Here is a 14,715-nt window from a genome sequence, read left to right on the forward strand (position 1 = left end):
TACAAGAGCAACCAAAGAGAAGGGTGTTTTTTTTTCCTCCAAGTACAGTAGTGAGCCAAGGATGTATCAGAAACAGCACAGGCGGTGACTAAGCCTTCATTGAAACCCCCACATGCTAAGGAGTCATGTGTGCTCTGAATGAGGATGAGATTTGCAGATGCTTTTTTACCAAATCAGGGACAGTTAGAAGAATCAATTCCTGTCACTCAGGGGTTGCTCTGGAGGAGCAGGATTATGGATCAGGGAGATGCTGCCACACTTTAATCTGGAAATCAATAGAGAGATGGAAGTTGGGCTTGTGGGGATGTGGCAGAGACAATGATTTGGGGCTTGATGAGATTTTGCTCTGCAAACGACTGAGTCACTAACTCCTCTTCACGTCCTGATTAACACGGAGAAAGGGCTAAATTCAGCTTTGATGCAGCCCTCGTGAAGTCTCTGGGGTCCCCCCATATAATTTGAGTCCAGAATTTCTCAGACAATCCAGGGCTCCCAGATGCTTTAGTCTCCTTTGCCTTTGCACATAGCTCAGGAATACCCTTCACTCTGCCGAGCTTAATACTAATTCAATGTATATCAGCCCTGGATTTTGGTAACCTTCCTTCTGTCCAGTTTGTAGCAACCAAATGAAATACAACAGTCAATGTTGTAAATACAAATGGTGTCAAGTCACCTTGCAGTGCCTCAGAAATCTCAGAATTCATACGGAGCTGTTTAAATCTCAGATGTTATCAGATATGTGGTACCTCCTTCTGCAGGCTGTCCAAACTTGCTCATCTATAGGATGTAGAGCAGCATTTTTGGTTTGCAGACTTGTGCTGTTGTCCTATGATTGTAATACACTGCTTGGGGTAACAAAAGGGTTGCAAGGCGCTACTTAAACCTCAGGTGGCAGTAGAAAGCTTGTGCCCTACACAATACACACGCAGCTCATATGAGTGGGAGTGATGGGTGAAATCCTCAGTATTTAAGATGGTCTGCAATCTGTGAGACCAGAGTTATTGGTCAGGCTGAAACACTTGGCGTTTGCAAGTCCAAGCAGAGTTCAGTGAAGCCACGTGTAACCAGTTCCTCTGAAAATCATACCTTCTGCATGTTGAGGTTTCATCTAGTGAAGGAAAGACCTGGTGAACTCCACTGGTCCTCAGCAACTGGCTCAGAAATCCGGACTTACAGACCTGATAGTCAAACAGCTAGGCAACCCCTGTTCACCTCTTGCATGGTTTCTTCTTTTTCCTCATTCATTCTGCTTTACGCCACTTTATGGTATGGACTGCTCCAGCATCTGCTCAGCGTCAGGAAGCATCAGCTGTATGGTTGCATCTGTGATGCTAATTAGCAAAATATGAGAAGGCTGAAATTAAGATATACGCTGAACTGCTATTCATACTTCAGCTTTTTTTCTTTTCCAGAGCACAGTAATTGTGGAGAAGACTGTTCAAGACCTGATGAACCTGATGCATGACTTGAGCGCCTATTCGGATCAGTTCCTGAACATGGTGTGTGTGAAACTCCAGGAGTACAAGGACACTTGCACCCTTGCCTACAGGTACAGGCAAGCTTGGAAACCAGTGTATGCTAGCAGTACTGCTCTTGGGCTTCTGCTGTTTTGCCCTGAGTAAGCAGGAGGTACTTCTGGAAATCATCTCTGCAGACATGGTCAAGGATTTTTCTTTCTAGGTGGGGAAAAAATCTGAAATAATGATCATTAGCATGTGGAGAGTCTTGGCTTCCCAGTGACTTTATCCACATCACACTGTGGTTTAGGCTTTTTAAATGTGGATGGCAGTGGTAGCAGGGCTTAGAAACCACAGAGCTTTTCTCCTAATCAGGCAAACACAACCTCAGGTTGGAGATGGAGAGTATAAGACATCATCTGTAAAATAAATAGCTGTATGTAGCTATTGCTTTCTTGTAAAGCAAGTCAGATCCTTCCATTTGAGTGTTCCCAAGAGATTCAGCTATATTTTAATTAATTAATAACGTTGAGATTTGGGTATTCAGATCTCATGGCAAGGTAGGAATTAGGAACCACAACACACTATATAAATACACACACACTGGGTTTTATGAAACTTTCCCCAAACCTCTGTAAACTTATTCTTTCAGGCGGTCATCAAATGCTCAGTCCTGGGCTGTCTTTGTTCATTAGCATTTTCAGGTGATCCATCTCTTAACTGCTTCCCCGAGCACAGTGTGGAAGCTAAACACAGCATGGTGCCACTGGACACAGGGTTATCACGCCAGCTTGTTTGGTGTAAGTCCTTCAGGTGCTTGCTTTATCATAGACTTCCTGGGTAACCATGGATAAGTAACTTATTCTCTGTACATCCCAGTTGCCCATCTGTAAAATGGCTCTCCCTGGAGAGGGGGACCAGGAGCATGCCCCGTGCCATGGGAATAAATACTTGCATAGAAAGACACTAAAGATGTTGCAGCAATGTGGGCTGTAATAGCTGCTATACATACTCTCCTTTAATAACTAATAGCGGCTGGCGATAGCAGGGGAAGCTGAAAAAGCCCCTTGTGTTTTCTGACCAAGAAATTATTTCCTATTGCCTGATTCTGTTCAGGAGAAGCTTCATCTGGCGAGCGGCTGTGTACCCGCTTATTATTATTAATAATAATACCAACAGTAGCAGTGAGCACATATGTGGGCTAAACTTCATCTGGGTGCTTCTGTAAATCGGTAGCTGCTCACGTGCTGTTGTCTAAAATGCTCATGTTTCATATAAAACTTCACTGACTGGAGCCAGACAATAGATCTGATTTCTTTGGCTTGAACTTAAAGGTCCTTCCTTCCTTCCTTTGCTGATACCATTCCTGGATTTGGCACCTGCTGAGGAGTAATTAGGACAGCCCTAATTTGGCAATATCCTGATTACAGCAGGAGGAAAAACAGGAAATGTTCTAGTTTTGCTGCTAGCAAATGACTGACTGAAATAGAAATCTATATACATTTCAAATGATGCAGAGGAATATAGCAGCTACCCGGCTTTCCTGGGGCGATCAGCTTGATCTGCGGGGCCGTTATGCCCTCTACAGGGATCTTGCATTGCTACGGCTCCACGCAGCCTTGCCCTTTGGACCAGGGTTTTCCTTGGGGGTTTGAGAGGTAAATCCTCATGATTATAAAGTTAGTGGAGGAAGGATCGTTTATAGCTGCTTAAGATCAGAATAAACTTCTTAGAGCTGTGAATTAATACGATCAGGCAAAGCTATCAGAGCAAGGAAGTGTGCATCTGTTCTTGGTATGTCAAGATAGTGAGAATTTGGGAAGCCAGAGAGGTGGTTTACGCAAGATTTGCACATGGCATTCATTCATTCCCCATGTGCATGTGTTTCTTGAAGGGGAATATGAGCAAACGTGGATGAAATGTATTCAAAGACAGGCTCCTCAAAACAAGGCTGTTTTATTTGGAGTCCTTTGCAGAACAGATAGCTCTGTCAGGACGTCAGCACTAAGAAAGGCACAGCTGAGATTTCTCATGTTTGATTTCCATTTGGCTCACATTTTCTAGTGAATGCAAAAAAAAGCTGGTGGCTGGATATGAATGGATTGGACATTTATATAAGTAGCAACTGTAGATTTTCTTTTTTTAATTGATGACGATTTCCAAAGTGTATTTAATCTGATGTAGGTGAGATGTCTTCTGCAAATTGCATGTTTGTATGAAGTGCAATTTCAGTTTGACGCAAACTGTTTACAGATGTGAGTTATGTTTTACGTCTAGTTTATGAGGGGTTGGGGCTGAAAATGAAAACAAAATTGGGAGATAGAGCCACAAAACCTCCTGCTGTGTTGGCAGTACTTTTCTCCAGTCTTGTCCAGCCTATGTCTAGCTGCTTCTTCAGCAAATTTCTATGAAAGCAACTCTAGTCATGAGTTAAGCCTGTATAGTTAAACCATTTTCATGGGGCTTTGGGAGATACTGAAAGGCCATACAGAGAGTAATAGGGACAGGAAAAACCCTGACCAGGTCAAGATAGCTACCCTTAATATGAGTCTCTTTTTAGTCTCTTGCCAACAGCCTTCTTGGACAAGCTTTGCTGTCTTCAGTGCTAAACCTAATAACTTTCCATGCCTTTCTGCATAAATTGGCCCCATGTTTAGTTATGTCCGTGTTGAAGCTACACATCCTTATTTTGGTGTCCAGCTTTAAGCCCTTTCCTGTGTGTCCACCCCCTTCTTACTAGTCTTCATCCTCTCTCCCTTGAACAACCATCCTTTTGCACATTTTTCAACCTGTATCTGAAGAGTCTGAGTAAAGGCACCGCCCACCCAAATGAGTCTCTTTAGTCTGTAAATAGAGATGGACAACTCCAAAGAGTGGTCCACATTAATTAAAAAGTGGCTCAACTCTCTGGAGGTTCTCAGCTCTCTCCATAAGCTGTGAAGGCAGCTTATGGGACCAGCCTCCTGGCTGAACTGTCTCAGCTAAATTTGTTAAGATTAGGTGGGATATAACTGGGCCTATATCTCTCAAAATGATGAAGATAAAAAAACCCCAAAATCTCAGTTTCTGCTTTCCAGCCAGGCAAAATAAAACTAAATGCCTTTTTATTGATAAGGAAAAGAGGAGCAGATTAATTGATCCAAGGTGTGAGGTCTGCAGTCAAACAGGATTTCTTGAGGCCCCAGCAAACGCTTTTGTCACTACTTCTTGTTGGCGTCTTCCCCTTCTTGCATTAATTTTTTTGATTTTTAAGTTGTCTTTGTGACTCTTTTTAGGCAGGGGTCTGTCTCCCTGTGTCGCTGTTGAGACGGACACGACACACAAAGGATTGTACACAAAACTAAAGGCCAAAAGGCCGTTGATTGTTCGAACAAGCCTTTTTTATATATTTCTTAAGAATAGGTGTCTGTACGTGATTGGTTCACTCGCAGACCATCAGTTCATGGTTGGATGGCCTTTTCTCTGCTACATCTTTGATACACTTCTTCTACTTGCCCGTCTGGCAGTTCCTTATCTTGTCGTCTCAGCTCCTCTCAGGACTTTCCCAGGCTCTTCAAGGATGCACAGGTACATGTTCAAGGCTAACGTTAAGCTCGCATCCCGATCCCTCAAACCAGCCGAGGTTTCCCACATCCCTCTTGCTGTTAGGTACCTGGCACATGCTAAGCAGGCCGCTTTTAATCACTTAGCAGTGCAAGCAGAGCTCAGCATGGAAACATCACCTTGACCCTGAGAAAAGAAGAAAATTATTCAAAAATACATTTGGCACAAGACAACGTAGTCCAATTAGCCGCTGTGGCCCCCAGATGTTCTTCTCCTAATGAAAAGCCCTGGCCACCCTAGCTGTGTCCGGGGATGTTCCCCAGCACTCTTCTCCCAGCTCAGGGCAGCAGTGGTGCAAGTCCGGGACCACCTGCAGATGTTTTTTTGGATAAACCCCACTGAGCTGTGGAGGGGTGAACCCTCCTCGGACATGTGCCATCCCCTGTGTAAGTGCTACACCTGTTCCCTACCCACTCCCAGGAGCTGGGTTAAAACAGATGGTATTCTCCTTGGCCTATTGAGCTGTGAATTAATTAGTTGATTATGGCACTGATGGTAGCCAGTCACCCTGTGTATGGGGTCTGGCTGCGATGGAGCTCATTCTCCCCACAGCAGCCCTCCCAGTGCCATGCTTTGTGTTGGTAGCTGGAAGGGTGGTGGTAACACACCGGTGTTTTGGCCGCTGCAGAGCCGTGCTCCACAGCATCGAGGCTGGCTGCCCAGCATCCCCCCTCACCAGGGGCTGGGGGTGGGCAGCATCTTGGGAGGGGACACAGGCAGGACAGCTGGCCCAAACTGACCAAAGGGATGTTCCATACCACATGGCATCACGCTCAGCAATAAAAGATAAGAGAAAGGAGGAGGAGCAGCAGCATTTATTATTATGATGCTTGCTGATAGGGAGTAGAGAACAAATCTTTTGTCTTCCTTTGCTTCCACACATTGACCTGTGCTTTTGCTTTATTAAACTGCCTTTATCATGAGCCACAATTTTTTTTTTTCCATCTTATTTTCTCCCCCCCCACCCTGTTCTGCTGAGGAGGGGAGTGATAGAGCAGCTTGATGGACACCTGACATCCAGCCAGAGTCAACCCACCGCACCCTATTACAGCAGCAGGAATAATTTCATAGGAGCTTGGGAGAAGGGGGGCTTTGAAAGGAAACATTTTGAGCTGTACTAAAACATGTCATCCTGTCTTGTGATAATTTACTCAAAAACCTGAATCAGATTGACATTGATAGACGTTACAGAGGTTGAAAACTGGCTAAGATGCTTGAAAGAAAAAGTGGGGGAAAAGGAGTCTGTAATTGATGGGGAAAGCTGGGCATCTCACTGAGATCAGGGTATGTACTACCCTGTTTAACGTCTTCCTTTAATGAGGGGGTGGTTGGAGTAAAACCAACCTGTCAGTAAAAATTAGGAGGTGTTACAGTCACAGGAGAGAATGGGACATAACTCCAAGGGACCCACATAGTGGTGGCGGTGTCCCAGCACTGATTACTTTGACACTCCCTATTGATTTCAGTGGAGAATTTGTCTTGGGACTCCAGTGGGTCATGGACTCAGGAGTACCACATTGCCAAAAGGTGAGAAAAGCAGGAATCATGTGGGTTAGGCTCTTGGAAAACACTGACCCTAAGAAAAACAAGGACACCAAGCTCAGTTTGCAACTTGCTATAGCAGCCAAACGTCCTCCCCTCTCTCCTCCCCCAACACCTACTCCGAAAAGCAATAGGATTTTTGAGGACAGCAGATAATAAGGATCATAAAACAGAGAGGCAGCTCTGTCCTCTGTATAACTCCATCAGAAGTCTCCCGAAGATGACTTGCATTCATAGATATCTGAAGGGCTATGATAAGGCTGTAAATAATTGAAGAGAGTAAATAGTGAAAGTGGTGAGAGCTGAAGCTGCTGTAAGGGGAAATAAGGGGGAGTAATGGGATGAAATTGAGTAAAGTAAAACATGAGCACAGTATCAGGATTTTATTTTATTTTATTTTTTATCCAAAAGTTAGATTTGTTCAACTGTGAAATAGACTCCCAAGGGAAGGAGGCTATTACTTTAGTCTTTTGAGTCTGGAGAGGACAAAGCACTGGCTAATATATTCAATGGAGTAGTTGTCTTGCCTTGGCAGAGAAATGGCCAGATATCATCAAACTCAGTTTTTCCATCTCAGATGTCAGAGATTCTGGTGGAGCTTTATTTTTTCCCCTCAGTTTTCACTAGGGTAAAAAAAAGAGACCTTTTTTCCTAAGTGGAAAAACACCAAGTTCTTAACAGTAGCAGAAAGCCAAATTGAAATTTTGATGCCGCGGTCTTCTGTGGCTGGAAAGAAAATTCATTTTTTTTTTTGCCTGTGGCAGATTGAACATGAAATTTAAAGAGAAGGAAAATTTATATGTAAGTGCATGTGATAAATTCATCTTCACAAATTGTGTGTGCTTACTGAGCAGAGGTTGTTTTCTTGGTGGTAGGTGAAAGGAGTGATAGGTTGCTCCATGCTGGTGGGAAAAGAAGTAATCTGCTCTGTTTCAAGATAGATTAGCTTTGGCTCCTATCTCAATGCCTTTTTCACTGTTTTCCTTTTCAAAACACTGATACGCAGTGTATTGTTACTTTTATTTCTGGTTATTGACCAAAACATACCTTTCAGGAAATTTAAAAGTAGAGTAGTTAATCCGCACAAACCCCTTCAAAATGTGCAGTGTCTTTATTGTGATTTTGCCTGACTCTTCCCAAAACCACCACCTGAATGCTAGTGACAGCTCTGAGCATCTGCCCCATGCATCTTTTTGATGCACAAAGTTTCTATCCATGTTGGACAAGCCATGTTTTCTGGGGAACAGTAACAGAAAAGGATCTCTCTGGATTTCACACTTCTTCAGCCCCTTGCATTGTAGGATACAGCAAGCATGCATAATTTCTAGGTGTCTTGTAGCCTCGTGAGCAAGGAGTGGTGGGTGTTTGTGGGGAAACACAGATCCCAGAGCCTTTTCTGTATTTTTGCATAGTAGAAGGTGATCAGTCTCTTAGCACACAAGAGAGATCCTGATTCTGTTGTAAACCTGCAGCTAAGCCTTTTCCATAGGAACAAGACCTCTGAGACCTTGTCTTTTCAGATGGTCCCTTTCTCAAATCACACTGTGCTGGTTCAGTGGGTTTGCCATGTTCTTGTTACAGAAGGCAGGAAAAAAATCCTGCTGCTGTCCATTGAAGAGGTCTCCATCATGCTTTTGTGTTGAGTGGTATGGACAGGTTGCATGTCTTGGGCTGGAGAAGCAGTCCAATTGGTCACCATGCAAGGACCTCCTAGAAGAGCCTTCCAGGTGCCCACCAGAGAAGGAAAAGAGTGATAGGATCTAGAAGAAACACCAGCACCCCTAACTACCACTTGCCTTTTCCAAGAGATGGAAACACCTCCCGGATCCTTGCTGTTTACTGAACAACCCAAGAACAGGAGAGGACTTTCCTGTCACAGTGTGACAGTGAAGTAGCAAACATTAATGAGGACTATGCTGATGGTTGTTCATGAGCAACCCTGAGAAAAAATAGGCAACTAATGGACTCCTCCAAATACAGCATCCTGTTTGTCTCCTGAAATTGCCAGTGAGGAATTCAGATTAGTTACACTGCCAAAAATACTAAACAGGGAAAGACTTTGTAATTGGAACATGCTGTGGTCTTTGATTCGATTTCACACATACATACAATTTAGATGAAATCTCTATTACTAGGTGTTTTGATTGACTGGACAGAAGATCCTGGACCCTTCATTTCCTTTCACTGTTTCAGACAGGGTCCCCAATCTGGGCCAGCTGATGTACGGTGAGCTGGTGGCTTCCACCCAGGTCTTCCTGGGCAGGTTTCCACGTTACAGTCACAACACAATCAGTAACAGCTGGCAAGCTGCATTGAGATTGCAAAGAACAAATGAGCCATGGAGAAACTACCTTCTCTCTCTTCTAGTACAGAGTGACCTCCTCTGGTTATGTAAATGGTGGCAAGTTGAATGATTTCAAGGGTGGGGAGAATATGGCCCTTTTTCCCTCAAAGGACTCTATCATAAAGTACATCAACAATTGGGAGCCTAAAGTGAATTTTATATCCTGTCCACTCATGTTGCTGTGCCCTCCACATGAGCACTTCGTTGAACTTCTCTTTGGACCCCTTCCTTAATGCTTAATGCACATTTGTATGTAATAGGGATTGTAATTAATATGTGCAGAATTACATGGAAAGTACAATTTGCTTCACACTAACAAGATTGTTGCTGCTTTCCCCATAGGAGCATTGTGCAGTCGGATGAAAAGCTGGTGATCAGTGCATCCTGGGCTAAAGATGATGATATTAGCAGGCTCCTGAAATCTCTGCCTAACTGGAGCAACATGGCACAGCCCAAGCAACTGAGACCCAAGAGAGAAGAGGAGGAAGACTTTATAAGGTAAAATATTTTATGAAGTTGTAAAATGGTTTCAAGGAGAGTAGCAACAATGGTACAACCTGCTGGAAAGAAAGTAATTACGGTGTTTGCATAGCTACTGTGTTCTCAGGTGTGAGAAAAATCATCATAAAGTCATGTAATTGTTTAGGTTGGAAAAGACCTTTAACATCATTGAGTCCAACCGTTAACCCAGCACTGCCAAGTCCACCACTAAACCATGTCCCTAAGTGCCACATCTATGCATCCTTTAAATCCCTCCAGGGATGGTGACTCCACCGTCTCCCTGGGCAGCCTGTTCTGAAGCTTGACAACCCTTTTGGTGAAGGATTTTTTCCTAGTATTCAATATAAATCACTAGGCATCAGCTTTACTGACTGAGAACTTCCTGTGTGTTGCCTGGATTTGGTTCTCTTGATGGTATCAAGAAGTCATTAAGGAAATAACCTGTTTAGGGGATGTTTCTGGGCTTTGCTTATCCGTCGTATGATGGATTGGTAGATAAACCATCCTGAAGCTCTTTGTCCTACAAGAGAAAGGAGAAAGCAGAGGAGCTTCTCACATGCAACAAGGACAGAAGAGAGGGAGGCCACAGTTCAGTAAGGAGCTTCAGTGGCAGTGCCAGCTTGCTGCTTTCCTACCATTATGGCTCAGTCCTGCTTGCTCTGTTGTTCAAACAAGGCTGTTTGAAGAATCGTGCTTGTGAATCGAGTCAGGAGGGTGGCTGGGATGGGGGAGGAAAAGAAAGGGTTATTTTTAATTCAGGCAGATCCTTGTACTGGTTGGTGGTGCTACTCTGATCACCCATGCAATGAAAAGAGCAGCAGCCTGTGACCTAATGGAGGGGCCAGCTGGTTGTACTGGGCAGGAATTCCCAAAACTGGCATTGTCACCAAAGCTGTCCTCCATTTGAACCATGACCTGGTGATGTTTCTCCTCTGTCCCAACCCCAGGAGCTGTGTAAGGAAAGTCAGATGAAAAATATTGGTACCTGCATAGGGGATTCTTTCAGATGCAATTTACTGTGCCCAAACCAGATTTTCAGGCAAGTGAAAGCCTGTAAGCAGGCAGATTGCCTTTCCCTACACGCTGTAAATGGCTTAGTCTCTGAATCGTTGATGCGTTCTGAAGAAACAGGTCCTCCTTGTCATTCCAGTGAGTCAGAAAGCTTGTCTGCACATTCCCATCACTATTCATCACTTCCTTGATTGGCATTTGGCTATAAAACTGTAGGAGTAAGTGAAGCTGTTGAAAATAACAAGTCTAATTTGCCCAGATTGTCATTTTAGTTATTCACTGAATGCAAGCACAGTAACATAAAGATGACGCAGTCTGGAAAGAGGAACGACGAACAGTATAAAATATGTCTAGTCACAGAAATGTTTGCTCATACTGCAGTGGGGATAATCAGTTTTGCCAGTGTTTTAAAAAGTCTTCAGTGATGCTAGAAGAGCAAGGATGGAGAGCCCTTGAGGTTTTTTTGCAGTCGCTGAGGTTTTTTGAGTTTCATTGGTTCAGTCTTAGCCTCCATCTTGCCTTCACATTTATCCTTTGTTTCTTGGCATGGAAAGCAGCTGGGATGCCCTCCTGGCTCTTACTGTGGTTTCTGAGCTGTCAGCATGGGACACCAGAGGTCCTCTGGATGCAATGCTGGGTACTACTAACTGAGCATAACCTGTTAATGTAAATCCCTGGCCAGGCCGAATCTGATGGTCAAGCAGTCTGATGCTAGCAGTGACAACATTTTAATCCTAACACGCATTTTATTCCAGTGTTGTCATTGTACTGTCCATTAATAAGTATTTTGTGACATTTTATCAGAGATGTTGGAATGGAAAGCCATCTACATTGAATTCCCTCAGAAAAGGTCTTGTGCTGTGTCTTTTTTTTAGCCTAGACATTAGGACAAAGATCTTTTCTGAGTATCTGTTTGCACAGAGCATCATGTGTTAAGCCTCAGTTCCTCAGAGTGCCATGTGAATGCTCCTGTAGTATTAATTTAAGTTATAATAATTGGCCTGGGCCAGTTTCAGCCATTGATGGTAAGCAACATGGCTTATAAACTTCCTCAAGAATCTGTGCTTCTCCTGAAAGCTTCAAAATAGTATTAATTGTTTGTCCAATTTTTTGTCATCTTCTTTCCATTTAATCAGGCTTTTTTCAGACTTTCTCCTAATACAAAGGAACATGATTTCTTCACTGCTGTTGCTTCTTTCTCTTTCTCTTGGCGCTGCTGGTGAATTGGGAATAATTCTGCCGTAGTCATTTCTGCTTGAACACTGCAGTGGAGCCAGAGGGAAATGGGTTCAGTGGATGCTTTGGGTCATGGCTGTGGTGGGAGATCCTGGGGACAGCTCGTTTCATTATCACTTTAACTATCCAAGATATTTAAAACCCTGATATACAGATACCTACATGCATTCACAGACCGCCCTCCTTGGCTAGCAGGGACGGACTAAGCATCCTTTCCTGGAAAGGGAGGTTTAAGCTTGATGAAACATGGAAGCATTTTCTTTTTGGACATAAACCAAGGCTGACAGCAGTGCTTGAACTACTCGGCAGTACCCCTTTATGAATGCTGCTAAATTAAATATGTCCTGAAAGTTTGCCACCAGTTTTTGTACTGTGGCAGGAAGAGATACCAGTGCACAGTTTTCTTTCCCTCCCTCTCCCCAGGTTTCCTGTAACTCATTTGTTTAATTAAAAAGAAGAATCCAAACATGAAGTCTTCCCAAAAAAATCCTAATGCATACCTGTGTTGACAGTGATTGATTTTGTTGCCTTAACCCGCCACTGTCTCTTTTGCAAATAGATGTCGAAAGGTAGGGTAAGATACTAGCAGAATCTTCCCATTAATATTCTGGTGTGGCTGGCCAGACAAAGGGACCTGATTGAGCATATTATAGTAACTCAGAACTTGGCAAGGGGAGAAAGGAAAGAAAAGTCATGCCTCTATTCGTATAATTAGTTTTTAAAGCTCTGAAGGCTATTTGGCACTGGGGTGAGTGTGAAATATGCTGCCTTTATCACTTTATAAAGGTTAGCCTTCGGTTCATTACTGAATCAGATAGGTTGGTGATAAAACGCAAAGATGCATCATTTCCAGGTTTGCCTTTGATGAGGAAAAGCAATGTAAAAAGAGTTTCAGAACCGGTTGCGCTCGAGTTACAGCAGAAATTCTTGCTTTTTGGTGCCGTTCTGCAGCAAGTGGCAAGGGCACTGTGTGCCTGAGGGAAACCACTTCTGCGGGGAGCTGAGAAAGGCATGCTGGCAATTCACGGGGCAACACATTTGCCTGGAAACCTCACATTGGTCTGAAGATCACACCACAACACAGATCATTCTGGTTGCATATCTGAGATACCAAACCAGTGTTAGGAGGAGGATGGTGATTTTCCTCTTGCCTTTTGACTCCAGCAAGCTCCTGGACACTGAACTTGGGATCAGATTCTCAGGCGGAAGTTAATGGAGCAATAAAAAAAAAAAACAAACCTCTCCGCTTCTCCATGTGCAACATGACTTCTCCTTTTGCTGCTTGTGTTTCTTTAATGAGGGTAACCTGACTGCAGGGTGCTCCAGCTGCCTGCTGCTTGTTCCCCTGCATCTCCTGTTCATTTTGGGATGCTCATCCTCACTTGCTCTGCACCAAAAGGATGGGATATATTTGAGCAACATGGAAGGATACCTGTGTAACAGCAGATACTTCACCAAATCATCCCAAATGGCATTGGTCAGAAGTTACGCTATCCCAGATGCTTGTTAGGAACTCTTCTCTTCTCTTGATTTAGTCAGTGCTGATCCTCTGACTCTATTTCCAATGTAAAATTGGAGCCTGTGTGTAGATTTGGGTCTGCTTGGGGAATGTGTTGCTATTGGACAAGGCAAAAAAGTCAAGCTGAAGGAAGAGAGCAGGGATGGGCTAAAGGGTGTCCCTCCAGAAGGCATGATGGGAGAGAGAAATGTACCCTCCAGTTCTGGATGTGTATTGGGACTGTGTCTTGGGAACCACTGTCCCACACCTCAGCTCTCTTGGGGCATGCAGCATATCTCACCTGTGCCCTGGGAGAGCACATCATCCATCCAATGGCACCAAAGACACTGGGTACACTCCAGAGAATGAAATCTCCTCTCCTTTCCTTTTCATAGGGCAGAGCATGCAAAGCTGATGGTGGGCAGTCAAGAATATCTCTCTTCCAAACACAAAGCTTTGCTTAGCCCTGGGAGCAAGAGCTAAAAGAGCTAGTGGTCTGAGGCATAATTTTGCACTGCAATGAATTAGAAATGCTCCTGTGAGCTCTTCCTCAGAGGGTGCTTGAGGGCAGTAAACTCAGGAGTTTGGTACAGAGCGCCTAGGACTGGTCACAGCTTGAATGACACAAAGCTGGAGGAGCGGCTGCTGCAGCAGAGGCTGCGCTGCCATTTGGCAAGACCTGGCCAGGCTGGAGAGCTGGCGGAGAGGGACCTCATGGAGCTCAGCAAAGGCCCGTGCAGGGTCCTGCCCCTGGGCAGGGACAGCCCCACGCACCAGCACGGGCTGGGGCTGCCCTGCTGGGGGGCAGCTCTGCGGGGAAGGGCCTGGGGGTTCTGGTGGGCAGCAAACTGCCCCTGGGCCAGCAGCGTGCCCTTGGGGCCAAGAAGGTCCCTGGGACCCTGCGGGGCATGAGGAGGAGCATGGCCAGCAGGGCGAGGGAGGGGATCCTCCCCCTCTGCTCTGCCTCCATGAGGCCGCGTCTGGAGTGCTGGGTCCGGTGGAACTGGGCTGCCCAGTTCCAGAGAGACAGGGAACTGCTGCAGAGGGGCCAGCAGAGGCTGTGGAGATGATGAGGGGACTGGGGCATCTCCCTGATGAGGAGAGGCTGAGGGAGCTGGGCCCGTTTTGCCCGCAGAGGAGAAGACTGAGAGGGCACCTTATGGGTGTCTACAACCATCTCAAGGGCGAGTGCCAGGAGGACGGGGCCAGGCCCTTGTCAGGGGTGCCCAGCGACAGGGCACGGGGCAACGGGCACAAGCTGCAGCACAGGGAGCCCCACCTGAACAGGAGGGAGAACTTCTTTACCGTGAGGGTGCCAGAGCAGGGGAACAGGCTGCCCAGAGAGGCTGTGGGGTCTCCTGCTCTGGGGACATTCAGAACCCCCTGGACGTGACTGTGTGCAGCCCGCTCTGGGAGAGCTGCTTCAGCAGGGGCTGGGCTGGGGGGGCTCTGTGAATTACTTCCACTGTTTCTAAAAGGATCAACGTGCTGTGAACTTCCCATTCTCTAAATAAACAGTCTGT

The 14,715-nt window shown here is 45.2% G+C and overlaps 1 protein-coding gene across 1 annotated transcript in view; it reads left to right on the plus strand.

The window, feature by feature from the left end:
* Positions 1-14,715, plus strand: part of EXOC4 (exocyst complex component 4) — a 408,367-nt gene that overhangs the window by 333,641 nt on the left and 60,011 nt on the right. Inside the window, exons 12-13 of the mRNA XM_037387956.1 lie at positions 1,413-1,549; positions 9,289-9,444. Coding sequence (XP_037243853.1) covers positions 1,413-1,549; positions 9,289-9,444 — 293 coding nt within the window. The remainder of the gene's footprint in view (positions 1-1,412; positions 1,550-9,288; positions 9,445-14,715) is intronic.

Source organism: Falco rusticolus, chromosome 5 (genome assembly GCF_015220075.1).
Source record: "Falco rusticolus isolate bFalRus1 chromosome 5, bFalRus1.pri, whole genome shotgun sequence".
Classification (NCBI taxonomy): Eukaryota; Metazoa; Chordata; class Aves; order Falconiformes; family Falconidae; genus Falco; species Falco rusticolus.